The following is a 25,000-nucleotide window of genomic DNA, read 5'->3' on the forward strand; positions in this document are numbered from 1 at the left end:
CATGTATGACCACTCATTTTGTAGCTTAGGAAGTTAGCTACAAAATGCATGTAAGCATGACTAGTTCAAACAATGTTAAAATGTAACACCAATCTCAAATATAGGATCTTTTGACTTGGACATCATACCTGATATGGATTTTTTTTATTTATTCTTAAATATTTTGTGTATTGATACAGGACAGATACCAAGAAAGTTTTTGAAATTAGTATAAACCTGTGCTGAAATACATAAACCCTTTCAGATCTCTTGATATTTGTGCTTCATGTCATAAAAATGCTTTAACGGGTCATTGTTTTCAGCTTCTATCATACGATCTTTTTCGATTGAAATGATAAATTCTGGTCATGTTTTTATCTTGTTTGTTATTGGCAATGGTGTAAATGGCCATTTAATTTATTATATATTTGACAGGGGTGTAGCTAAAGGTAGAGGTGGGGTAGGACGCACATGCCCCCCGGGCGTTACGAAAAATGTGCATTTCATGCAAGTATTGGCCAAAAAATTGCAAAATATTGCACTCCAAATGATCTGTTACACCCTCATCACTAAAAAGAACTAACTATACCTCTGTTTAGAAGGGGACTGCAACACATTTTTGTTTAAAAATGGTAGAATTGGCTTAAACGCCGATGAGGCCATTTCTGCGCATCGGTATGAAAACAGATGAAATTTATTGGACGGTATTATATTTCTAACCACCACTTTTCCCATGTTTCTTGCACAGGGGCACTAAATGTATTCATGTTTCACAACAGATCATGCCCTAAGAGATATGCGAAGACCTGCTACAGTTTGAAGGACATTCCGCAAATCTGTATGAAATTTTCTGCACTGAAAGACTTGTTACAAAGAAGAGGGCCTTATTTGACACAATCCATAGAAATAACTTTAAAATATTTAAATCAAACAAAATATTGTAAGCAGCAACTAGCTGAGACTCAGAAAATCTTCGACGTTGCCTGCGTCCGCAACTATGATATCACACACCTGCTGACATTTGTTTTATGAAGAGGGTCTGATGGTTAAACCAAACAAGTGATTTGTGTAATGAACTTGAAAACATTTCAAGTTGATGGGTCACGAAACCTGCAGGACGTTGGCAGCTCTTCATCACCTTGTTGGATGTGATTCAGTCAGCAGAAGTTCTTGCTATTCTATTTTCCCCTACCCCCAATTTTTTACGCATCCGAAGGTGCTGACTTTTCAGACAAAACACTGAATAGTTCCATTACTGCCGGGCTTCAGCATGTCCACCCTCGCTAAAAAGGTGTCCCAGGAGACCCCCTACAATTGAGTGAGTGATTTAGGGGCACTCGACCCCAAAAATACCCCTTGGCTCCAGGACTAATTTCCATTAGCCATGCATTTTTTTTTTTTTTTTGGGGGGGGGGGCGAGTGGCACCGCGAACGGAATTATTGACACCGCTCGGCAGTTCCCCAGTTTGCGCCTGGCTCGCTCGGTAGTTTGCGGACAACATTAGGCACCTAAAACCATTGATTTGGTTATCATTCTAAAAACTTTTAAAAAGTAAAGGTTTACCTTCGCTTTACATGCTAGCGCCATAAAGTTTAACTTTACGAATGTTGTCGCTACTAAAAGAGATAAATAATCTCCCTCCGATAAGCTGACAGCAGGGGAAAGGCGACCAGCATTGCCAACCATAGTGGGCGCCCACTATTTGCCATGACAAGCTTAATTGCCAAAAGTGATAAAATGGATAATCATATAATTAACGAAGAAATGCATGACTCAATCATTAATATTTCGATTCCAATGAAGTACATCTCACCTGTTTGTAGTCCATTGTAATTCCTTGGCAGGAAAAAATCGACAGACTTAGCACCTCGACCCCGACTGCGATTCTTCAAGTTATAAATCTCGCTTAAAACTTCTTCGAGCTTTTTCGTCATATCCATCAAGTCAGCAGTGAGTTCAAGGGCGCGATGGAGGGCACTAGCATTTTCAGCACATTGCGCAAGTTCTTGACTGACCGACTGTATTCTAGCCTGAATTCTGCTCATATTATAATTGAGTTTATCAAGAACATTTCTTAATTCCTCTTCCATTGTCACGCATCCTGCAGGTTTTACTGTGTCATTGGAGACTGAGATGTTCGGTGGGGTTGTAAATGAAGTCATTGTTGTTGTTCTATTTGCTGGTGTTGGAGAGTCTGCAGATGTTTGTGTTATGATGTTCGTTTGTGCTGGATTCTTTGATGATGTTTCCAATATTGGAGTCTTTGTTGGTGCTGGAAACACTGTTGATGATGGAGTCTTTGTTGGTGATGGAGTCTCTGTTGGTGATGGAGTCTTTGTTGGTGCTGGAGACACTGTTGATGGTGGAGTCTTTGTTGGTGATGGAGTCTTTGTTGGTGCTGGAGACACTGTTGATGATGGAGTCTTTGTTGGTGATGGAGTCTTTGTTGGTACTGGAGACACTGTTGATGATGGAGTCTTTGTTAGTGCTGGAGACACTGTTGATGATGGAGTCTTTGTTAGTGCTGGAGACAATGTTGATGATGGAGTCTTTGTTAGTGCTGGAGACACTGTTGATGATGGAGTCTTTGTTAGTGCTGGATACACTGTTGATGATGGAGTCTTTGTTGGTGATGGAGTCTCTGTTGGTGATGGAGTCTCTGTTGGTGATGGAGTCTCCGTTGGCGATGGAGTCTCTGTTGGTGATGGAGTCTTTGCTGGTGATGGAGTCTCTGTTGGTGATGGAGTCTCTGTTGAAGTTGGAGTCTCTGTTGGTGATGAAGTCTCTGTTGATGATGGAGTCTCTGTTGGTGTTAGAGTCTCTGTTGATGATGGAATCTCTGTTGATGATAGAGTCTTTGTTGGTGATGGAGTCTCTGTTGGTGATGGAGTCTCTGTTGGTGATGGAGACTTAGTTGGTGATGGAGTCTCTGTTGATAATGGAGTCTTTGTTGGTGATGGAGTCTCTGTTGGTGATGGAGTGTCTGTTGGTGATGGAGTCTCTGTTAATGATGGAATCTCTGTTGATGATGGAGTCTCTTTTGGTGATGGAGTCTCTGTTGGTGATGGAGTCTCTGTTGGTGATGGAGTCTCTGTTGGTGATGGAGTCTCTGTTGGTGATGGAGTCTCTGTTGATGATGGAGTCTTTGTTGGTGCTGGAGTCTCTGTTGGTGATTGAGTCTCTGTTGATGATGGAATCTCTGTTGGTGATGGAGTCTCTGTTGGTGATGAAGTCTCTGTTGGTGATGGAGTCTCTGTTGGTGATGGAGTCTCTGTTAATGATGGAATCTCTGTTGGTGATGGAGTCTCTGTTGGTGATGGAGTCTCTGTTGGTGATGGAGTGTCTGTTAATGATGGAATCTCTGTTGGTGCTGGAGTCTCTGTTGGTGCTGGAGTCTCTGTTGATGATGGAATCTCTGTTGATGATGGAGTCTTTGTTGGTGATGGAGTCTCTATTGGTGCTGGAATCTCTGTTGATGATGGAGTCTCTGTTGATGATGGAATCTCTGTTGATGATGGAGTCTTTGTTAGTGCTGGAGACACTGTTGATGATGGAGTCTTTGTTAGTGCTGGAGACACTGTTGATGATGGAGTCTTTGTTAGTGCTGGAGACACTGTTGATGATGGAGTCTTTGTTAGTGCTGGAGACACTGTTGATGATGGAGTCTTTGTTAGTGCTGGAGACACTGTTGATGATGGAGTCTTTGTTGGTGATGGAGTCTCTGTTGGTGATGGAGTCTTTGTTGGTGATGGAGTCTCTGTTGGTGATGGAGTCTCTGTTGGTGATGGAGTCTTTGCTGGTGATGGAGTCTGTGTTGGTGCTGGAGTCTCTGTTGGTGATGAAGTCTCTATTGGTGATGGAGTCTCTGTTGGTGATGGAGTCTCTGTTGGTGATGGAGTCTCTGTTGGTGATGGAGTCTCTGTTGATGATGGAGTCTTTGTTGGTGATGGAGTCTCTGTTGGTGATGGAGTCTCTGTTGATGATGGAGCCTTTGCTTGTGATGGAGTCTCTGTTGGTGATGGAGTCTCTGTTGATGATGGAGTCTCTGTTGGTGATGAAGTCTCTGTTGGTGTTGGAGTCTCTGTTGGTGATGGAGTCTCTGTTGGTGATGGAGTCTCTGTTGGTGATGGAGTCTCTGTTGGTGATGGAGTCTCTGTTGGTGATGGAGTCTCTGTTGGTGATGGAGTCTCTGTTGATGATGGAGTCTTTGTTGGTGATAGAGTCTCTGTTGATGATGGAGTCTTTGTTGGTGATGGAGTCTCTGTTGGTGATGGAGTCTCTGTTGGTGTCAGAGTCTCTGTTGGTGATGGAGTCTCTGTTGGTGATGGAGTCTTTGCTGGTGATGGAGTCTCTGTTGGTGATAGAGTCTCTGTTGAAGTTGGAGTCTCTGTTGGTGATGAAGTCTCTGTTGATGATGGAGTCTCTGTTGGTGTTAGAGTCTCTGTTGATGATGGAATCTCTGTTGATGATAGAGTCTTTGTTGGTGATGGAGTCTCTGTTGGTGATGGAGTCTCTGTTGGTGATGGAGTCTCTGTTGGTGATGGAGTCTCTGTTGATAATGGAGTCTTTGTTGGTGATGGAGTCTCTGTTGGTGATGGAGTGTCTGTTGGTGATGGAGTCTCTGTTAATGATGGAATCTCTGTTGATGATGGAGTCTCTTTTGGTGATGGAGTCTCTGTTGGTGATGGAGTCTCTGTTGGTGATGGAGTCTCTGTTGGTGATGGAGTCTCTGTTGGTGATGGAGTCTCTGTTGATGATGGAGTCTTTGTTGGTGCTGGAGTCTCTGTTGGTGATTGAGTCTCTGTTGATGATGGAATCTCTGTTGGTGATGGAGTCTCTGTTGGTGATGAAGTCTCTGTTGGTGATGGAGTCTCTGTTGGTGATGGAGTCTCTGTTAATGATGGAATCTCTGTTGGTGATGGAGTCTCTGTTGGTGATGGAGTCTCTGTTGGTGATGGAGTGTCTGTTAATGATGGAATCTCTGTTGGTGCTGGAGTCTCTGTTGGTGCTGGAGTCTCTGTTGATGATGGAATCTCTGTTGATGATGGAGTCTTTGTTGGTGATGGAGTCTCTATTGGTGCTGGAATCTCTGTTGATGATGGAGTCTCTGTTGATGATGGAATCTCTGTTGATGATGGAGTCTTTGTTAGTGCTGGAGACACTGTTGATGATGGAGTCTTTGTTAGTGCTGGAGACACTGTTGATGATGGAGTCTTTGTTAGTGCTGGAGACACTGTTGATGATGGAGTCTTTGTTAGTGCTGGAGACACTGTTGATGATGGAGTCTTTGTTAGTGCTGGAGACACTGTTGATGATGGAGTCTTTGTTGGTGATGGAGTCTCTGTTGGTGATGGAGTCTTTGTTGGTGATGGAGTCTCTGTTGGTGATGGAGTCTCTGTTGGTGATGGAGTCTTTGCTGGTGATGGAGTCTCTGTTGGTGATGGAGTCTCTGTTGATGATGGAGTCTTTGTTGGTGATAGAGTCTCTGTTGATGATGGAGTCTTTGTTGGTGATGGAGTCTCTGTTGGTGATGGAGTCTCTGTTGGTGATGGAGTCTCTGTTGGTGATGGAGTCTCTGTTGGTGATGGAGTCTTTGCTGGTGATGGAGTCTCTGTTGGTGATGGAGTCTCTGTTGAAGTTGGAGTCTCTGTTGGTGATGAAGTCTCTGTTGATGATGGAGTCTCTGTTGGTGTTAGAGTCTCTGTTGATGATGGAATCTCTGTTGATGATAGAGTCTTTGTTGGTGATGGAGTCTCGGTTGGTGATGGAGTCTCTGTTGGTGATGGAGTCTCTGTTGGTGATTGAGTCTCTGTTGATAATGGAGTCTTTGTTGGTGATGGAGTCTCTGTTGGTGATGGAGTCTCTGTTGGTGCTAGAGTCTCTGTTGATGGAATCTCTGTTGATAATGGAGTCTCTTTTGGTGATGGAGTCTCTGTTGGTGATGGAGTCTCTGTTGATGATGGAGTCTTTGTTGGTGCTGGAGTCTCTGTTGGTGATTGAGTCTCTGTTGATGATGGAATCTCTGTTGGTGATGGAGTCTCTGTTGGTGATGAAGTCTCTATTGGTGATGGAGTCTCTGTTGGTGATGGAGTCTCTGTTAATGATGGAATCTCTGTTGGTGATGGAGTCTCTGTTGGTGATGGAGTCTCTGTTGGTGATGGAGTCTCTGTTAATGATGGAATCTCTGTTGGTGATGGAGTCTCTGTTGGTGCTGGAGTCTCTGTTGATGATGGAATCTCTGTTGATGATGGAGTCTTTGTTGGTGATGGAGTCTCTATTGGTGCTGGAATCTCTGTTGATGATGGAGTCTCTGTTGATGATGGAATCTCTGTTGATGATGGAGTCTTTGTTGGTGATGGAGTCTTTGTTGGTGATGGAGTCTCTGTTGGTGATGGAGTCTCTGTGGGTGATGGAGTCTCTGTTGGTGATGGAGTCTCTGTTGGTGATGGAGTCTCTGTTGGTGATGGAGTCTCTGTTGGTGATGGAGTCTCTGTTGGTGCTGGAGTCTCTGTTGATGATGGAGTCTTTGTTGGTGCTGGAGTCTCTGTTGGTAATGGAGTCTCTGTTGGTGATGGAGTCTCTGTTAATGATGGAGTCTCTGTTGGTGATGGAGTCTCTGTTGGTGATGGAGTCTCTGTTGGTGATGGAGTCTCTGTTGATGATGGAGTCTTTGTTGGTGCGGGAGTCTCTGTTGGTGATGGAGTGTCTGTTGGTGATGGAGTCTCTGTTGGTGATGGAGTCTCTGTTAATGATGGAGTCTCTGTTGGTGATGGAGTCTCTGTTGATGATCGAGTCTCTGTTGGTGATGGAGTCTCTGTTGATGATGGAGTCTCTGTTGGTGATGGAGTCTCTCTTGGTGCTGGAGTCTCTGTTGGTGATGGAGTCTCTCTTGGTGCTGGAGTCTCTGTTGGTGATGGAGTCTCTGTTGGTGATGGAGTCTCTGTTGGTGATGGCGTCTCTGTTAATGATGGAGTCTTTGTTGGTGATGGAGTCTCTGTTGGTGATGGAGTCTCTGTTGATGATGGAGTCTTTGATGATTGAGTCTCTGTTGGTGATGGAGTCTCTGTTGGTGATGGAGTCTCTGTTGGTGATGGAGTCTCTGTTGATGATGGAATCTCTGTTGATGATGGAGTCTTTGTTGGTGCTGGAGTCTCTGTTGGTGATGGAGTCTCTATTGGTGATGGAGTCTCTGTTAATGATGGAGTCATTGCTGGTAATGGAGTCTCTCCTGGTGATGGAGTCTCTGTTGATGATGGAGTCTTTGTTGGTGCTGGAGTCTCTGTTGGTGATGGAGTCTCTGTTGGTGATGGAGTCTCTGTTGGTGATGAAGTCTCTGTTGGTGATGGAGTCTCTGTTGATGATGGAGTCTCTGTTGATAATGGAGTCTTTGTTGGTGATGGAGTCTCTGTTGGTGATGGAGTCTCTGTTGGTGCTAGAGTCTCTGTTGGTGATGGAGTCTCTGTTGGTGATGGAGTCTCTGTTGGTGATGGAGTCTCTGTTGGTGATAAAGTCTCTGTTGGTGATAAAGTCTCTGTTGGTGATGGAGTCTCTGTTGGTGATGGAGTCTCTGTTGATGATGGAATCTCTGTTGATGATGGAGTCTTTGTTGGTGCTGGAGTCTCTGTTGATGATGGAGTCTCTGTTGGTGCTTGAGTCTCTGTTGGTGCTTGAGTCTCTGTTGGTGATGGGGTCTCTGTTGGTGTCAGAGTCTCTGTTGGTGATGGAGTCATTTTTGGTGATGGAGTCTCTGTTGATGATGAAGTCTCTGTTCTTGATGGAGTCTCTGTTGATGATGGAGTCTCTGTTGGTGATGGAGTCTCTGTTGATGATGGAGTGTCTGTTGGTAATGGAGTCTCTGTTGGTGATGGAGTCTCTGTTGGTGATGGAGTCTCTGTTGATGATGGAGTCTCTGTTGATGATGAAGTCTCTATTGGTGATGGAATCTCTGTTGGTGATGGAGTCTCTGTTGGTGCTTGAGTCTCTGTTGGTGCTGGAGCCTCTGTTGGTGCTTGAGTCTCTGTTGGTGATGGAGTCTCTGTTGATGATGGAGTCTCTGTTGGTGCTTGAGTCTCTGTTGGTACTTGAATCTCTGTTGATAATGAAGTCTCTGTTGGTGCTTGAGTCTCTGTTGATGATGGAGTCTCTGTTGGTGATGGAGTCTCTGTTGGTGATGGAGTGTCTCTTGGTGATGAAGTGTCTCTTGGTGATGGAGTCTCTGTTGGTGATAGAATCTCTGTTGGTGCTGGAGTCTCTGTTGGTGATGGAGTCTCTGTTGGTGATGGAGTCTCTTTTGGTACTTGAGTCTCTGTTGATGATGGAGTCTCTGTTGGTGTCAGACTCTCTGTTGATGATGTAGTCTCTGTTGGTGATGGAATCTCTGTTGGTGATGGAGTCTCTGTTGGTGATGGAGTCTCTGTTGGTGATGGAGTGTCTGTTGGTGATGGAGTCTCTGTTTGTGATGGAATCTCTGTTGGTGATGGAGTCTCTGTTGGTGATGGAGTCTCTGTTGATGATGGAGTCTCTGTTGGTGATGGAGTCTCTGTTGATGATGGAATCTCTGTTGGTACTGGAGTCTCTGTTGGTGTCAGAGTCTCTGTCGATGATGGAGTCTCTGTTGGTGATGGAATCTCTGTTGGTGCTGGAGTCTCTGTTGCTGTCAGAGTCTCTGTTGCTGTCAGAGTCTCTGTTGATGATGGAGTCTCTGTTGGTGATGCAGTGTCTGTTGGTGATGGAGTCTCTGTTGGTGATGGAGTGTCTGTTGGTGATGGAATCTCTGTTGGTGCTGGAGTCTCTGTTGGTGCTGGAGTCTCTGTTGGTGTCAGACTCTCTGTTGATGATGGAGTCTCTGTTGGTGATGGAATCTCTGTTGGTGCTGGAGTCTCTGTTGGTGATGGAGTCTCTGTTGGTGATGGGGTGTCTGTTGGTGATGGAGTCTCTGTTTGTGATGGACTCTCTGTTGGTGATGGAGTCTCTGTTGGTGATGGAGTCTCTGTTGGTGATGGAGTCTCTGTTGGTGATTGAGTCTCTGTTGATGATGGAGTCTCTGTTGGTGATGGAGTCTCTGTTGGTGATGGAGTCTCTGTTGATGATGGAGTCTCTGTTGGTGATGGAGTGTCTGTTGGTGATGGAGTCTCTGTTGGTGATGGAGTCTCTGTTGGTGATGGAATCTCTGTTGGTGATGGAGTCTCTGTTGGTGCTGGAGTCTCTGTTGGTGCTTGAGTCTCTTTTGGTGATGGAGTCTCTGTTGGTACTTGAGTCTCTGTTGATGATGGAGTCTCTGTTGGTGTCAGAGTCTCTGTTGGTGCTGGAGTTTCTGTTGGTGATGGAGTGTCTGTTGGTGATGGAGTCTCTGTTGGTGATGGAGTCTCTGTTGGTGATGGAATCTCTGTTGGTGCTGGAGTCTCTGTAGGTGATGGAATCTCTGTTGGTGCTGGAGTCTCTGTTGGTGATGGAATCTCTGTTGGTGATGGAGTCTCTGTTGATGATGGAGTCTCTGTTGGTGCATGAGTCTCTGTTGGTGCATGAGTCTCTGTTCGTGATGGAGTCTCTGTTGGTGATGGAGTCTCTGTTGGTGATGGAGTCTCTGTTGGTGATGGAGTCTCTGTTGGTGATGGAGTCTCTGTTGGTAATGGAATCTCTGTTGGTGATGGAGTCTCTGTTGGTGATGGAGTCTCTGTTGGTGATGGAGTCTCTGTTGGTGATGGAATTTCTATTCGTGCTGGAGTCTCTGTTAGTGTCAGAGTTTCTGTTGGTGTCAGAGTCTCTGTTGGTGATGGAGTCTCTGTTGGTGTCAGAGTCTCTGTTGGTGATGGAGTCTCTGTTGATGATGGAGTCTCTGTTGGTGATGGAGTCTCTGTTGATGATGGAGTCTCTGTTGGTGGTGGAGTCTCTGTTGATGATGGAATCTCTGTTGGTGATGGAGTCTCTGTTGATGATGGAGTCTCTGTTGGTGATGGAGTCTCTGTTGATGATGGAGTTTCTGTTGGTGATGGAGTCTCTGTTGGTGTCAGAGTCTCTGTTGATGATGGAGTCTCTTTTGGTGATGGAATCTCTGTTGGTGCTGGAGTCTCTGTTGCTGTCAGAGTCTCTGTTGCTGTCAGAGTCTCTGTTGATGATGGAATCTCTGTTTGTGTCAGAGTCTCTGTTGGTGTCAGAGTCTCTGTTGGTGCTGGAGTCTCTGTTGGTGATGGAATCTCTGTTGGTGCTGGAGTCTCTGTTGGTGCTGGAGTCTCTGTTGGTGTCAGACTCTCTGTTGATGATGGAGTCTCTGTTGGTGATGGAATCTCTGTTGGTGCTGGATTCTTTGTTGGTGATGGAGTCTCTGTTGGTGATGGAGTGTCTGTTGGTGATGGAGTCTCTGTTTGTGATGGAATCTCTGTTAGTGATGGAGTCTTTGTTGGTGATGGAGTCTCTGTTGGTGATGGAGTCTCTGTTGGTGTCAGAGTCTCTGTTGATGATGGAGTCTCTGCTGGTGATGGAATCTCTGTTGGTACTGGAGTCTCTGTTGCTGTCAGAGTCTCTGTTGCTGTCAGAGTCTCTGTTGATGATGGAGTCTCTGTTGGTGATGGAGTGTCTGTTGGTGATGGAGTCTCTGTTGGTGATGGAGTCTCTGTTGGTGCTGGAATCTCTGTTGGTGCTGGAGTCTCTGTTGGTGATGGAGTCTCTGTTGGTGCTTGAGTCTCTTTTGGTGATGGAGTCTCTGTTGGTACTTGAGTCTCTGTTGATGATGGAGACTCTGTTGGTGTCAGAGTCTCTGTTGATGATGGAGTTTCTGTTGGTGATGGAGTGTCTGTTGGTGATGGAGTCTCTGTTGGTGATGGAGTCTCTGTTGGTGATGGAGTCTCTGTAGGTGATGGAATCTCTGTTGATGATGGAGTCTCTGTTGGTGATGGAGTCTCTGTTGGTGATGGAGTCTCTGTTGATGATGGAGTCTCTGTTGGTGCATGAGTCTCTGTTGGTGATGGAGTCTCTGTTGGTGATGGAGTCTCTGTTGGTGATGGAGTCTCTGTTGGTGATGGAATCTCTGTTGGTGATGGAATCTCTGTTGGTGATGGAGTCTCTGTTGGTGATGGAGTCTCTGCTGGTGATGGAGTCTCTGTTGATGATGGAGTCTCTGTTGGTGCTGGAGTCTCTGTTAGTGTCAGAGTCTCTGTTGGTGTCAGAGTCTCTGTTGGTGATGGAGTCTCTGTTGGTGTCAGAGTCTCTGTTGGTGATGGAGTCTCTGTTGGTGATGGAGTCTCTGTTGGTGATGGAGTTTCTTTTGATGATGGAGTCTCTGTTGGTGGTGGAGTCTCTGTTGATGATAGAGTCTCTGTTGGTGATGGAGTCTCTGTTGATGATGGAGTCTCTGTTGGTGATGGAGTCTCTGTTGATGATGGAGTCTCTGTTGGTGCTGGAGTCTCTGGTGGTGATGGAATCTCTGTTGGTGTCAGAGTCTCTGTTGATGATGGAGTCTCTGTTGGTGTCAGAGTCTCTGTTGGTGATGATGTCATTTTTGGTGATGGAGTGTCTGTTGGTGATGGAATCTCTGTTGATGATGGAGTCTCTGTTGGTGCTGGAGTCTCTGTTGGTGATGGAGTCTCTGCTGTTGAAGGAATCTCTGTTGGTGATGGAGTTTCTGTTAGTGATGGAGTCTCTGTTGGTGATGGAGTCTCTGTTGGTGTCAGAGTCTCTGTTGGTGATGAAGTCTCTGTTGGTGTCAGAGTCTCTGTTGGTGTCAGAGTCTCTGTTGGGGATGGAGTCTCTGTTGGTGATGGAATCTCTGTTGATGATGGAGTCTCTGTTGGTGCTTGAGTCTCTGTTGGTGTCAGAGTCTCTGTTGGTGATGGAGTCTCTGTTGATGATGGAGTCTCTGTTGATGATGGAGTCTCTGTTGGTGCTGGAGTCTCTGTTGGTGATGGAGTCTCTGTTGGTACTTGAGTCTCTGTTGAAGATGGAGTCTCTGTTGATGATGGAGTTTCTGTTGATGATGGAGTCTCTGTTGGTGCTTGAGTCTCTGTTGGTACTTGAGTCTCTGTTGATGATGGAGTCTCTGTTGGTGTCAGAGTCTCTGTTGGTGTCAGAGTCTCTGTTGATGATTGAGTCTCTGTTGATGATGGAATCTCTGTTGGTGCTGGAGTCTCTGTTGGTGATGGAGTCTCTGTTGGTGCTTGAGTCTCTGTTGGTACTTGAGTCTCTGTTGATGATGGAGTCTCTGTTGGTGCTTGAGTCTCTGTTGGTACTTGAGTCTCTGTTGGTACCTGAGTCTCTGTTGGTACCTGAGTCTCTGTTGAGGATGGAATCTCTTTTGGTACTTGAGTCTCTGTTGGTACTTGAGTCTCTGTTGATGATGGAGTCTCTGTTGGTGTCAGGGTCTCTGTTGGTGTCAGAGTCTCTGTTGATGATGGAGTCTCTGTTGATGATGTAGTGTCTGTTGGTGATGTAGTCTCTGTTGGTGCTGGAGTCTTTGTTGGTGATGGAGTCTCTGATGGTGCTGGAGTCTCTGTTGGTGCTGGAGTCTTTGATGGTGATGGAGTCTCTGTTGGTGCTGGAGTCTCTGTTGGTGTCAGAGTCTCTGTTGGTGATGGAGTCTCTGTGTGTGTCAGAGCCTCTGTTGGTGATGGAGTCTCTGTTGGTGATGGAGTCTCTGTTGGTGATGGAGTTTCTTTTGATGATGGAGTCTCTGTTGGTGGTGGAGTCTCTGTTGATGATAGAGTCTCTGTTGGTGATGGAGTCTCTGTTGATGATGGAGTCTCTGTTGGTGATGGAGTCTCTGTTGGTGATGGAGTCTCTGTTGATGATGGAGTCTCTGTTGGTGCTGGAGTCTCTGGTGGTGATGGAATCTCTGTTGGTGTCAGAGTCTCTGTTGATGATGGAGTCTCTGTTGGTGTCAGAGTCTCTGTTGGTGATGAAGTCTCTGTTGGTGATGGAGTGTCTGTTGGTGATGGAATCTCTGTTGATGATGGAGTCTCTGTTTGTGCTGGAGTCTCTGTTGGTGATGGAGTCTCTGCTGTTGAAGGAATCTCTGTTGGTGATGGAGTCTCTGTTAGTGATGGAGTCTCTTTTGGTGATGGAGTCTCTGTTGGTGTCAGAGTCTCTGTTGGTGATGAAGTCTCTGTTGGTGTAAGAGTCTCTGTTGGTATCAGAGTCTCTGTTGGTGATGGAGTCTCTGTTGGTGATGGAATCTCTGTTGATGATGGAGTCTCTGTTGGTGCTTGAGTCTCTGTTGGTGTCAGAGTCTCTGTTGGTGATGGAGTCTCTGTTGATGATGGAGTCTCTGTTGATGATGGAGTCTCTGTTGGTTCTGGAGTCTCTGTTGGTGATGGAGTCTCTGTTGGTACTTGAGTCTCTGTTGATGATGGAGTCTCTGTTGATGATGGAGTTTCTGTTGATGATGGAGTCTCTGTTGGTGCTTGAGTCTCTGTTGGTACTTGAGTCTCTGTTGATGATGGAGTCTCTGTTGATGATGGAGTTTCTGTTGATGATGGAGTTTCTGTTGATGATGGAGTCTCTGTTGGTGTCAGAGTCTCTGTTGGTGTCAGAGTCTCTGTTGATGATTGAGTGTCTGTTGATGATGGAATCTCTGTTGGTGCTGGAGTCTCTGTTGTTGATGGAGTCTCTGTTGGTGCTTGAGTCTCTGTTGGTACTTGAGTCTCTGTTGATGATGGAGTCTCTGTTGGTGCTTGAGTCTCTGTTGGTACTTGAGTCTCTGTTGGTACCTGAGTCTCTGTTGAGGATGGAGTCTCTGTTGGTACTTGAGTCTCTGTTGGTACTTGAGTCTCTGTTGATGATGGAGTCTCTGTTGGTGTCAGAGTCTCTGTTGGTATCAGAGTCTCTGTTGATGATGGAGTCTCTGTTGATGATGTAGTGTCTGTTGGTGATGTAGTCTCTGTTGATGATGGAGTCTCTGTTGGTGATGCAGTCTCTGTTGGTGCTTGAGTCTCTGTTGGTGATGGAGTCTCTGTTGGTGATGGAGTCTCTGTTGGTGATGGAGTCTTTGTTGGTGATGGAGTCTCTGTTGGTGCTTGAGTCTCTATTGGTGCTTGAGTCTCTGTTGGTGCTTGAGTCTCTGTTGATGATGGAGTCTCTGTTGATGATGGAGTCTCTGTTGGTGCTTGAGTCTCTGTTGGTGCTGGAGTCTCTGTTGGTGCTGGAGTCTCTGTTGGTGCTGGAGTCTTTGTTGGTGATGTAGTCTCTGTTGGTGCTGGAGTCTCTGTTGGTGCTGGAGTCTTTGATTGTGATGGAGTCTCTGTTGGTGCTGGAGTCTCTGTTGGTGCTTGAGTCTCTGTTGATGATGGAGTCTCTGTTGATGATGGAGTCTCTGTTGGTGCTTGAGTCTCTGTTTGTGCTGGAGTCTCTGTTGGTGCTGGAGTCTCTGTTGGTGCTGGAGTCTTTGTTGGTGATGGAGTCTCTGTTGGTGCTTGAGTCTCTGTTGGTGCTTGAGTCTCTGTTGGTGCTTGAGTCTCTGTTGATGATGGAGTCTCTGTTGATGGTAGAGTGTCTGTTGGTGATGGAGTCTCTGTTGGTGCTGAAGTCTCTGTTGGTGTCAGAGTCTCTGTTGATGATGGAGTCTCTGTTGATGGTGGAGTGTCTGTTGGTAATGGAGTCTCTGTTGATGGTGTAGTGTCTGTTGATGATGGAGTCTTTGTTGATGATGGAGTCTCTGTTGATGATGGAGTCTCTGTTGGTGCTGGAGTCTCTGTTAATGATGGAGTCTCTGTTGGTGCTGGAGTCTCTGTTGATGATGGAGTCTCTGTTGGTGCTGGAGTCTCTGTTGGTGATGGAGTCTCTGTTGATGATGGAGTCTCTGTTGGTGCTGGAGTCTCTGTTGATGACGGAGTGTCTGTTGGTGCTGGAGTCTCTGTTGGTGATGGAGACGTTAGTGGTGCTGGAGTCTCTGCTGATGATGGAGATATTGTTGGTGCTGGAGTGTCTGTTGGTGCTAGAGTCTCTGTTGGTGCTGGAGTCTCTGTTGGTGCTAGAGTCTTTGTTGGTGACGGAGTGTCTGTTGCTGATGGAGTTTTTGTTGGTGCTGGACTCTCTGTTGGTGATGGAGTCTCTGTTGGCGCTTGTGTCTCTGTTGGTACTAGAGTCTCTGTTGATGATGGAGTCTCTGTTGGTGATGGAGTCTCTATTGGTGTCAGAGTCTCTGTTGATGATCGAGTCTCTATCGGTGATGGAGTCTCTGTTGGTGATGGAGTCTCTCTTGGTGCTTGAGTCTCTGTTGGTGATGGAGTCTCTGTTGGTGTCAGAGTCTCTGTTGGTGTCAGAGTCTCTGTTGATGATGGAGTCTCTGTTGGTGCTGGAGTCTCTGTCGGTGATGGAGTCTCTGTTGGTGATGGAGTCTCTGTTGGTGATGGAGTCTCTGGTGGTGATGGAGTCTCTGTTGGTGATGGAATCTCTATTTGTGTCAGAGTCTCTGTTAATGATGGAGTCTCTGTTGGTGCTGGAGTCTCTGTTGGTGATGGAGTCTCTGTTGGTGTCAGAGTGTCTGTTGGTGATGGGGTCTCTGTTGGTGATGGAGTCTCTGTTAATGATGGAGTCTCTGTTGGTGATGGAGTCTCTGTTGATGATGGAGTCTCTGTTGGTGATGGAGTCTCTGTTGGTGATGGAGTCTCTGTTGGTGATGGAGTCTCTGTTGGTGCTGGAGTCTCTGTTGGTGATGAGGTCTCTTTTGGTGCTTGAGTCTCTGTTGGTGCTGGAGTCTCTGTTGGTGTCAGACTCTCTATTGGTGTCAGAGTCTCTGTTGATGATGGAGTCTCTGTTGGTGATGGAGTCTCTGTTGGTGATGGAGTCTCTGTTGATGATGGAGTCTCTGTTGGTGCTGGAGTCTCTCTTGTTGATGGAGTCTCTGTTGGTGTCAGAGTCTCTGTTGGTGCCAGAGTCTCTGTTGTTGATGGAGTCTCTGTTGGTGATGGAGTCTCTGTTGGTGATGGAGTCTCGGTTGATGATGAAGTCTCTGTTGGTGATGGAGTCTCTGTTGATGATGGAGTCTCTCTTGGTGCTGGAGTCTCTGTTATTGATGGAGTCTCTGTTGTTGATGGAGTCTCTGTTGGTGTCAGAGTCTCTGTTGGTGTCAGAGTCTCTGTTGGTGTCAGAGTTTCTGTTGTTGATGGAGTCTCTGTTGATGATGGAGTCTCTGTTGGTGCTGGAGTCTCTGTTGTTGATGGAGTCTCTGTTGGTGACGGAGTCTCTGTTGGTGTCAGAGTCTCTGTTGTTGATGGAGTCTGTTTTGGTGATGGAGTCTCTGTTGGTGCTTGAGTCTCTGTTGGTGATGGAGTCTCTGTTGGTGATGGAGTCTCTGTTGATGCTGAAGTCTCTGTTGGTACTTGAGTCTCTGTTGATGATGGAGTCTCTGTTGGTGCTTGAGTCTCTGTTGTTGTCAGAGTCTCTGTTGATGATGGAGTCTCTGTTGTTGATGGAGTCTCTGATGGTGTCAGAGTCTCTGTTGGTGTCAGAGTCTCTGTTGATGATGGAGTCTCTGTTGTTGATGGAGTCTCTGTTGGTGTCAGAGTTTCTGTTGGTGTCAGAGTCTCTATTGGTGGCAGAGTCTCTGTTGGTGATGGAGTCTCTGTTGGTGATGGAGTCTCTGTTGATGATGGAGTCTCTGTTGGTGAAGGAGTCTCTGTTGGTGATGGAGTCTCTGTTGATGATGGAGTCTCTGTTGGTGATGGAGTCTCTGTTGATGATGGAGTCTCTGTTGGTGCTGGAGTCTCTGTTGGTGCTAGAGTCGCTGTTGGTGCTCGAGACTCTGTTGGTGCTTGAGTCTCTGTTGGTGATGGAGTCTCTGTTGGTGATGGAGTCTCTGTTGGTCCTGGAGTCTCTGTTGGTACTTGAGTCTCTGTTGATGATGGAGTCTCTGTTGGTGTCAGAGTCTCTATTGGTGTCAGAGTCTCTATTGATGATGGAGTCTCTGTTGGTGATGGAGTCTCTGTTGTTGATGGAGTCTCTGTTGTTGATGGAGTCTCTGTTGGTGTCAGAGTCTCTGTTGGTGTCAGAGTCTCTGTTGATGATGGAGTCTCTGTTGATGAAGGAGTCTCTGTTGGTGATGGAGTCTCTGTTGGTGATGGAATCTCTGTTGATGATGGAGTCTCTGTTGGTGATGGAGTCTCTGTTGGTGATGGCGTCTCTGTGGGTGATGGAGTCTCTGTTGGTGATGGAGTCTCTGTTGGTGATGGAGTCTTTGTTGGTGATGGAGTCTCTGTTGATGATGGAGTCTCTGTTGATGATGGAGTCTCTGTTGGTGTCAAAGTCTCTATTGGTGTCAAAGTCTCTTTGGATGATGGAGTCTCTGTTGGTGATGGAGTCTCTGTTGGTGATGGAGTCTCTGTTGGTGATGGAGTCTCTGTTGATGATGGAGTCTCTGTTGGTGTCAGAGTCTCTGTTGGTGATGGAGTCATTTTTGGTGGAGTCTCTGTTGATGATGAAGTCTCTGTTAGTGTCAGACTCTCTGTTGGTGATGGAGTCTCTTTTGGTAATGGAGTCTCTGTTGGTGATGGAGTCTCTGTTGGTGATGGAGTCTCTGTTGATGATGGAGTCTCTGTTGGTGCTGGAATCTCTGTTGATGATGAAGACTCTGTTGGTGATGGAGTCTCTGGTAGTGATGGAGTCTTTGCAGATGATGGAGTCTCTGTTGGTGATGGAGTCTCTGTTGATGATGGAGTCTTTTTTGATGATGGAGTCTCTGTTGGTGTCAAAGTCTCTATTGGTGTCACAGTCTCTTTTGATAATGGAGTCTCTTTTGGTGATGGAGTCTCTGTTGGTGATGGAGTCTCTGTTGATGATGGAGTCTCTGTTGATGATGGAGTCTCTGTTGGTGATGGAGTCTCTGTTGGTAATGGAGTCATATTTGGTGATGGAGTCTCTGTTGATGATGAAGTCTCTCTTGGTGTCAGACTCTCTGTTGATGATGGAGTCGCTGTTGGTGATGGAGTCTCTGTTGGTGATGGAGTCTCTGTTGGTGATGGAGTCTCTGTTGGTGATGGAGTCTCTGTTGATGATGGAGTCTCTGTTGGTGCTGGAATCTCTGTTGATGATGAAGTCTCTGTTGGTGATGGAGTCTCTGTTAGTGATGGAGTCTTTGCTGATGATGGAGTCTCTGTTGGTGATGGAGTCTCTGTTGATGATTGAGTCTTTGTTGGTGCTGGAGTCTCTGTTGGTGATGGAGTCTCTTTTGGTGATGGAGTCTCTTTTGGTGATGGAGTCTCTGTTAATGATGGAGCCTCTGTTGGTGCTTGAGTCTCTGTTGGTGATGGAATCTCTGTTGGTGATGGAGTCTCTGTTGGTGCTTGAGTCTCTGTTGGTAATGGAGTCTCTGTTGGTACTTGAGTCTCTGTTGATGATGGAGTCTCTGTTGGTGCTGGAGTCTCTGTTGGTGATGGAGTCTCTGTTGGTGCTTGAGTCTTTGTTGGTGTCAGAGTCTCTGTTGATGATGGAGTCTCTGTTGGTGATGGAGTCTCTGTTGGTGTCAGAGTCTCTGTTGGTGATGAAGTCTCTGTTGGTGATGGAGTCTCTGTTGGTGATGGAGTCTCTGTTGGTGATGGAGTCTCTGTTGGTGATGGAGTCTCTGTTGATGATGGAGTCTCTGTTGGTGCTGGAATCTCTATTGATGATGAAGTCTCTGTTGGTGATGGAGTCTCTGTTAGTGATGGAGTCTTTGCTGATGATGGAGTCTCTGTTGATGATGGAGTCTCTGTTGATGATGGAGTCTTTGTTGGTGCTGGAATCTCTGTTGGTGATGGAGTCTCTTTTGGTGATCGAGTCTCTTTTGGTGATGGAGTCTCTGTTAATGATGGAGCCTCTGTTGGTGCTTGAGTCTCTGTGGGTGATGGAATCTCTGTGGGTGATGGAGTCTCTGTTGGTGCTTGAGTCTCTGTTGGTAATGGAGTCTCTGTTGGTACTTGAGTCTCTGTTGATGATGGAGTCTCTGTTGGTGCTGGAGTCTCTGTTGGTGATGGAGTCTCTGTTGGTGCTTGAGTCTTTGTTGGTGTCAGAGTCTCTGTTGATGATGGAGTCTCTGTTGGTGATGGAGTCTCTGTTGGTGTCAGAGTCTCTGTTGGTGATGGAGTCTCTTTTGGTGATGGAGTCTCTTTTGGTAATGGAGTCTCTGTTGGTGATGGAGTCTCTGTTAGTGATGGAGTCTTTGCTGATGATGGAGTCTCTTTTGGTGATGGAGTCTCTGTTGATGATGAAGTCTCTGTTGGTGATGGAGTCTCTGTTGGTGTCAGACTCTCTATTGGTGTCAGAGTCTTTGTTGATGATGGAGTCTCTGTTGGTGATGGAGTCTCTGTTGGTGATGGAGTCTCTGTTGATGATGGAGTCTCTGTTGGTGCTGGAGTCTCTCTTGTTGATGGAGTCTCTGTTGGTGTCAGAGTCTCTGTTGGTGCCAGAGTCTCTGTTGTTGATGGAGTCTCTGTTGGTGATGGAGTCTCTGTTGGTGATGGAGTCTCGGTTGATGATGAAGTCTCTGTTGGTGATGGAGTCTCTGTTGATGATGGAGTCTCTCTTGGTGCTGGAGTCTCTGTTATTGATGGAGTCTCTGTTGTTGATGGAGTCTCTGTTGGTGTCAGAGTCTCTGTTGGTGTCAGAGTCTCTGTTGGTGTCAGAGTTTCTGTTGTTGATGGAGTCTCTGTTGATGATGGAGTCTCTGTTGGTGCTGGAGTCTCTGTTGTTGATGGAGTCTCTGTTGGTGACGGAGTCTCTGTTGGTGTCAGAGTCTCTGTTGTTGATGGAGTCTGTTTTGGTGATGGAGTCTCTGTTGGTGCTTGAGTCTCTGTTGGTGATGGAGTCTCTGTTGGTGATGGAGTCTCTGTTGATGCTGAAGTCTCTGTTGGTACTTGAGTCTCTGTTGATGATGGAGTCTCTGTTGGTGCTTGAGTCTCTGTTGTTGTCAGAGTCTCTGTTGATGATGGAGTCTCTGTTGTTGATGGAGTCTCTGATGGTGTCAGAGTCTCTGTTGGTGTCAGAGTCTCTGTTGATGATGGAGTCTCTGTTGTTGATGGAGTCTCTGATGGTGTCAGAGTTTCTGTTGATGATGGAGTCTGTATTGGTGGCAGAGTCTCTGTTGGTGATGGAGTCTCTGTTGGTGATGGAGTCTCTGTTGATGATGGAGTCTCTGTTGGTGATGGAGTCTCTGTTGGTGATGGAGTCTCTGTTGGTGATGGAGTCTCTGTTGGTGATGGAGTCTCTGTTGGTGATGGAGTCTCTGTTGGTGTCAGAGTCTCTCTTGGTGAGGGAGTCTCTCTTGGTGTTTGAGTCTCTGTTGATGATGGAGTCTCTGTTGGTGATGGAGTCTCTGTTGGTGATGGAGTTTCTCTTGGTGATGGAGTCTCTTTTGGTGATGGAGTCTCTGTTGGTACTTGAGTCTCTGTTGATGATGAAGTCTCTGTTGGTGTCAGAGTCTCTGTTGATGATGGAGTCTCTGTTGGTGATGGAGTCTCTGTTGGTGATGGAGTCTCTGTTGGTGATGGAGTCTCTGTTGGTGATGGAGTCTCTGTTGATGATGGAGTCTCTGTTGGTGCTGGAATCTCTGTTGATGATGAAGTCTCTGTTGGTGATGGAGTCTCTGTTAGTGATGGAGTCTTTGCTGATGATAGAGTCTCTGTTGGTGATGGAGTCTCTGTTGATGATTGAGTCTTTGTTGGTGCTGGAGTCTCTGTTGGTGATGGAGTCTCTTTTGGTGATGGAGTCTCTTTTGGTGATGGAGTCTCTGTTAATGATGGAGCCTCTGTTGGTGCTTGAGTCTCTGTTGGTGATGGAATCTCTGTTGGTGATGGAGTCTCTGTTGATGATTGAGTCTCTATTGATGATGGAGTCTCTGTTGGTACTTGAGTCTCTGTTGATGATGGAGTCTCTGTAGATGCTTGAGTCTCTGTTGTTGATGAAGTCTTTGTTGGTGATGGAGTCTCTTTTGGTGATGGAGTCTCTGTTGGTGCTAGAGTCTCTGTTGGTGTCAGAGTCTCTGTTGGTGTCAGAGTCTCTGTTGGTGATGGATTCTCTGTTGGTGATGGAGTCTCTGTTGGTGTCAGAGTCTCTGTTGGTGTCAGAGTCTCTGTTGGTGATGGAGTCTCTGTTGGTGATGGAGTCTCTGTTGGTGATGGAGTCTCTGTTGGTGATGGAGTCTCTGTTGGTGATGGAGTCTCTGTTGGTGATGGAGTCTCTGTTGGTGATGGAGTCTCTTTTGATGATTGAGTCTCTGCTGGTGATGGAGTCTCTTTTCTTGCTTGAGTCTCTGTTGATGATGGAGTCTCATTTGGTGCTTGAGTCTCTTTTGATGATGAAGTCTCTGTTGGTGATGGAGTCTCTGTTGGTACTTGAGTCTCTTTTGATGATGAAGTCTCTGTTGGTGATGGAGTCTCTGTTGGTGCTGGAGTCTCTGTTGGTGATGGAGTCTCTGTTGGTGATGGAGTCTCTGTTGGTGATGGAGTCTCTGTTGGTGATGGAGTCTCTGTTGGTGCTGGAGTCTCTGTTGGTACTTGAGTCTCTGTTAATGATGAAGTCTCTGTTGGTGCTTGAGTCTCTATTTGTGCTTGTATCTCTGTTGTTGATGAAGTCTCTGTTGGTACTTGACTCTCTGTTGATGATGAAGTCTCTCTTGGTGATGGAGTCTCTGTTGATGATGGAGTCTCTGTTGGTGATGGAGTCTCTGTTGGTGATGGAGTCTCTGTTGATGATGAAGTCTCTATTGGTGATGGAATCTCTGTTGGTGATGGAGTCTCTGTTGGTGATGGAGTCTCTGTTGGTGATGGAGTCTCTGTTGGTGCTGGAGTCTCTGTTGGTGATGGAGTCCCTGTTGGTGATGGAGTCTCTGTTGATGATGAAGTCTCTGTTGGTGATGGAATCTCTGTTGGTGATGGAGTTTCTGTTGGTGATGGAGTCTCTGTTGGTGATGGAGTCTCTGTTGGTACTTGAGTCTCCTTTGGTGATGGAGTCTCTGTTGGTGATGGAGTCTCTGTTGGTGACTGAGTCTCTGTTGGTGATGGAGTCTCTGTTGATGATGGAGTCTCTGTTGGTGATGGAGTGTCTGTTGGTGATGGAGTCTCTGTTGGTGATGGAGTCTCTGTTGGTGTCAGAGTCTCTGTTGGTGTCAGAGTCTCCGTTGGTGTCAGAGTCTCTGTTGGTGATGGAATCTCTTTTGGTGTCAGAGTCTCTGTTGGTGATGGAGTCTCTGTTGGTGATGGAGTCTCTGTGTGTGATGGAGTGTCTGTTGGTGATGGAGTCTCTGTTGATGATGGAGTCTCTGTTGGTGATGGAGTCTCTGTTGGTGATGGAGTCTCTGTTGGTGATGGAGTCTCTGTTGGTGCTGGAGTCTCTGTTGGTGATGGAGTCTCTGTTGGTGATGGAGTCTCTGTTGGTGATGGAGTCTCTGTTGGTGATGGAGTCTCTGTTGGTGATGGAGTCTCTGTTGGTGATGGAGTCTCTGTTGGTGATGGAGTCTCTGTTGGTGATGGAGTCTCTGTTGGTGATGGAGTCTCTGTTGATGATGGAGTCTCTGTTGATGATGGAGTCTCTGTTGGTACTTGAGTCTCTGTTGGTGATGGAATCTCTGTTGGTGTCAGAGTCTCTGTTGGTGATGGAGTCTCTGTTGGTGATGGAGTCTCTTTTGGTGTCAGAGTCTCTGTTGGTGTCAGAGTCTCTGTTGGTGTCAGAGTGTCTGTTGGTGTCAGAGTCTCTGTTGGTGTCAAAGTCTCTGTTGGTGTCAGAGTCTCTGTTGGTGATGGAGTCTCTGTTGGTGATGGAGTCTCTGTTGGTGTCAGAGTCTCTGTTGGTGTCAGAGTCTCTGTTGGTGTCAGAGAGTCTGTTGGTGATGGAGTCTCTGTTGGTGATGGAGTCTCTGTTGGTGATGGAGTCTCTGTTGGTGATGGAGTCTCTGTTGGTGATGGAGTCTCTGTTGGTGATGGAGTCTCTGTTGGTGATGGAGTCTCTGTTGGTGATGGAGTCTCTGTTGGTGATGGAGTCTCTTTTGGTGATGGAGTGTCTGTTGGTGTCAGAGTCTCTGTTGGTGCTGGAGTCTCTGTTGGTGATGGAGTCTCTGTTGGTGATGGAGTCTCTGTTGGTGCTTGAGTCTCTGTTCGTGCTTGAGTCGCTGTTGATGATGGAGTCTCTGTTGGTGATGGAGTCTCTGTTGGTGATGGAGTCTCTGTTGGTGATGGAGTCTCTGTTGGTGATGGAGTCTCTGTTGGTGATGGAGTCTCTGTTGGTGATGGAGTCTCTGTTGGTGATGGAGTCTCTGTTGGTGATGGAGTCTCTGTTGGTGATGGAGTCTCTGTTCGTGCTTGAGTCTCTGTTGATGATGGAGTCTCTGTTGGTGCTTGAGTCTCTGTTGATGATGGAGTCTCTGTTGGTGATGGAGTCTCTGTTGGTGATAAGTTCTCGGTTGGTGATGGAGTCTCGGTTGGTGCTGGAGTCTCTGTTGGTGATGGAGTCTCTGTTGGTGCTGGAGTCTCTGTTGGTGCTGGAGTCTCTGTTGGTGATGGAGTCTCTGTTGATGATTGATTCTCTGTTCGTGCTTGAGTCTCTGTTGATGATTGAGTCTCTTTTGGTGATGGAGTCTCTGTTGGTGCTTGAGTCTCTGTTGGTGCTTGAGTCTCTGTTGGTGCTGGAGTCTCTGTTGGTACTTGAGTCTCTGTTAATGATGAAGTCTCTGTTGGTGCTTGAGTCTTTGTTGGTGCTTGAATCTCTGTTGGTGATGGAGTCTCTGTTGGTACTTGAGTCTCTGTTGATGATGGAGTCTCTGTTGGTGATTGAGTCTCTGTTGGTGATGGAGTCTCTGTTGATGATGAAGTCTCTGTTGGTGATGGAATCTCTGTTGGTGATGGAGTCTCTGTTGGTGATGGAGTCTCTGTTGGTGATGGAGTCTCTGTTGGTGATGGAGTCTCTGTTGGTGATGGAGTCTCTGTTGGTGATGGAGTCTCTGTTGGTGATGGAGTCTCTGTTGGTGATGGAGTCTCTGTTGATGATGAAGTCTCTATTGGTAATGGAATCTCTGTTAGTGATGGAGTTTCTGTTGGTGATGGAGTCTCTGTTGGTGATGGAGTCTCTGTTGGTGGTTGAGTCTCTGTTGGTGATGGAGTCTTTGTTGGTGATGGAGTCTCTGTTGGTGATGGAGTCTTTGTTGGTGATGGAGTCTCTTTTGGTGATGAAGGCTCTGTTGGTGATGGAGTCTTTGTTGGTGATGGAGTCTCTTTTGGTGATGGAGTCTCTGTTGGTGATGGAGTCTCTGTTGGTGATGGAGTCTCTGTTGATGATGAAGTCTCTGTTGGTGCTGGAGTCTCTGTTGGTGATGGAATCTCTGTTGATGATGGAGTCTCTGTTGGTGATGGAGTCTCTGTTTGTGATGGAGTCTCTGTTGATGATTGAGTCTCTGTTGGTGATGGAGTCTTTGTTGGTGCTAGAGTCTCTGTTTGTGATGGAGTCTCTTTTGGTGATGGAGTCTCTGTTGGTGCTGGAGTCTCTGTTGGTGCTGGAGTCTCTGTTGGTGATGGAGTCTCTGTTGGTGATGGAGTCTTTGTTGATGATGAAGTCTCTGTTGATGATGGAATCTCTGTTGATGATGGAGTCTCTGTGGGTGATGGAGTCTCTGTTGATGATGGAGTCTCTGTTGGTGATGGAGTCTCTGTTGGTGAGGGAGTCTCTGTTAATGATGGAGTCTTTGTTGATGATGGAGTCTCTGTTGGTGATGAAGTCTCTGTTGGTGCTGGAGTCTTTGTTGGTGAGGGAGTCTCTGTTAATGATGATGGAGTCTTTGTTGATGATGGAGTCTCTGTTGCTGATGAAGACTCCTTTGGTGCTTGAGTCTCTGTTGGTGATGGAGTCTCTTTTGTTGCTGGAGTCTCTGTTGGTGATGGAGTCTCTGTTGATGATTGAGTCTCTGTTGATGATGAAGTCTCTGTTGGAGATGGAGTCTCTGTTGGTGATGGAGTCTCGGTTGGTGATGGAGTCTTTGTTGGTGTTAGAGTCTCCGTTGATGATGAAGTCTCTGTTGGTGATGGAGTCTCTGTTAATGATTGAGTCTTTGTTGGTGCTAGAGTCTCTGTTGGTGAT

At 46.6% G+C, this 25,000-nt stretch overlaps 1 protein-coding gene across 1 annotated transcript in view; it reads right to left on the reverse strand.

The window, feature by feature from the left end:
- LOC113807358 (uncharacterized) overlaps positions 1 to 25,000 on the reverse strand; it is a gene marked incomplete at its 5' end in the record, with an annotated part of 75,310 nt that overhangs the window by 43,508 nt on the left and 6,802 nt on the right. The window contains 38 exons of the mRNA XM_070136238.1: positions 1,794 to 2,729; positions 3,352 to 4,041; positions 4,318 to 4,527; positions 4,972 to 5,355; positions 5,854 to 6,108; positions 6,193 to 6,324; positions 6,877 to 7,077; positions 7,126 to 7,275; positions 7,954 to 8,247; positions 8,854 to 8,987; positions 9,412 to 9,581; positions 9,700 to 9,797; positions 10,276 to 10,569; positions 11,536 to 11,667; positions 12,148 to 12,459; positions 12,940 to 13,161; positions 13,606 to 13,899; positions 14,380 to 14,655; positions 14,722 to 15,195; positions 15,406 to 15,521; positions 15,604 to 15,665; positions 15,784 to 15,917; positions 16,108 to 16,565; positions 16,693 to 16,781; positions 17,084 to 17,478; positions 17,509 to 17,928; positions 17,977 to 18,252; positions 18,553 to 18,864; positions 19,105 to 19,300; positions 19,483 to 20,072; positions 20,479 to 20,916; positions 21,217 to 21,710; positions 21,865 to 21,926; positions 22,963 to 23,114; positions 23,269 to 23,690; positions 24,403 to 24,446; positions 24,655 to 24,809; positions 24,982 to 25,000. The exon at positions 24,982 to 25,000 is cut by the window's right edge and continues 149 nt beyond it. Coding sequence (XP_069992339.1) covers positions 1,794 to 2,729; positions 3,352 to 4,041; positions 4,318 to 4,527; positions 4,972 to 5,355; positions 5,854 to 6,108; positions 6,193 to 6,324; positions 6,877 to 7,077; positions 7,126 to 7,275; positions 7,954 to 8,247; positions 8,854 to 8,987; positions 9,412 to 9,581; positions 9,700 to 9,797; positions 10,276 to 10,569; positions 11,536 to 11,667; positions 12,148 to 12,459; positions 12,940 to 13,161; positions 13,606 to 13,899; positions 14,380 to 14,655; positions 14,722 to 15,195; positions 15,406 to 15,521; positions 15,604 to 15,665; positions 15,784 to 15,917; positions 16,108 to 16,565; positions 16,693 to 16,781; positions 17,084 to 17,478; positions 17,509 to 17,928; positions 17,977 to 18,252; positions 18,553 to 18,864; positions 19,105 to 19,300; positions 19,483 to 20,072; positions 20,479 to 20,916; positions 21,217 to 21,710; positions 21,865 to 21,926; positions 22,963 to 23,114; positions 23,269 to 23,690; positions 24,403 to 24,446; positions 24,655 to 24,809; positions 24,982 to 25,000 — 10,492 coding nt within the window. The remainder of the gene's footprint in view (positions 1 to 1,793; positions 2,730 to 3,351; positions 4,042 to 4,317; positions 4,528 to 4,971; positions 5,356 to 5,853; positions 6,109 to 6,192; positions 6,325 to 6,876; positions 7,078 to 7,125; positions 7,276 to 7,953; positions 8,248 to 8,853; positions 8,988 to 9,411; positions 9,582 to 9,699; positions 9,798 to 10,275; positions 10,570 to 11,535; positions 11,668 to 12,147; positions 12,460 to 12,939; positions 13,162 to 13,605; positions 13,900 to 14,379; positions 14,656 to 14,721; positions 15,196 to 15,405; positions 15,522 to 15,603; positions 15,666 to 15,783; positions 15,918 to 16,107; positions 16,566 to 16,692; positions 16,782 to 17,083; positions 17,479 to 17,508; positions 17,929 to 17,976; positions 18,253 to 18,552; positions 18,865 to 19,104; positions 19,301 to 19,482; positions 20,073 to 20,478; positions 20,917 to 21,216; positions 21,711 to 21,864; positions 21,927 to 22,962; positions 23,115 to 23,268; positions 23,691 to 24,402; positions 24,447 to 24,654; positions 24,810 to 24,981) is intronic.

The sequence above is a fragment of the Penaeus vannamei genome, chromosome 21 (genome assembly GCF_042767895.1).
Source record: "Penaeus vannamei isolate JL-2024 chromosome 21, ASM4276789v1, whole genome shotgun sequence".
Classification (NCBI taxonomy): domain Eukaryota; kingdom Metazoa; phylum Arthropoda; class Malacostraca; order Decapoda; family Penaeidae; genus Penaeus; species Penaeus vannamei.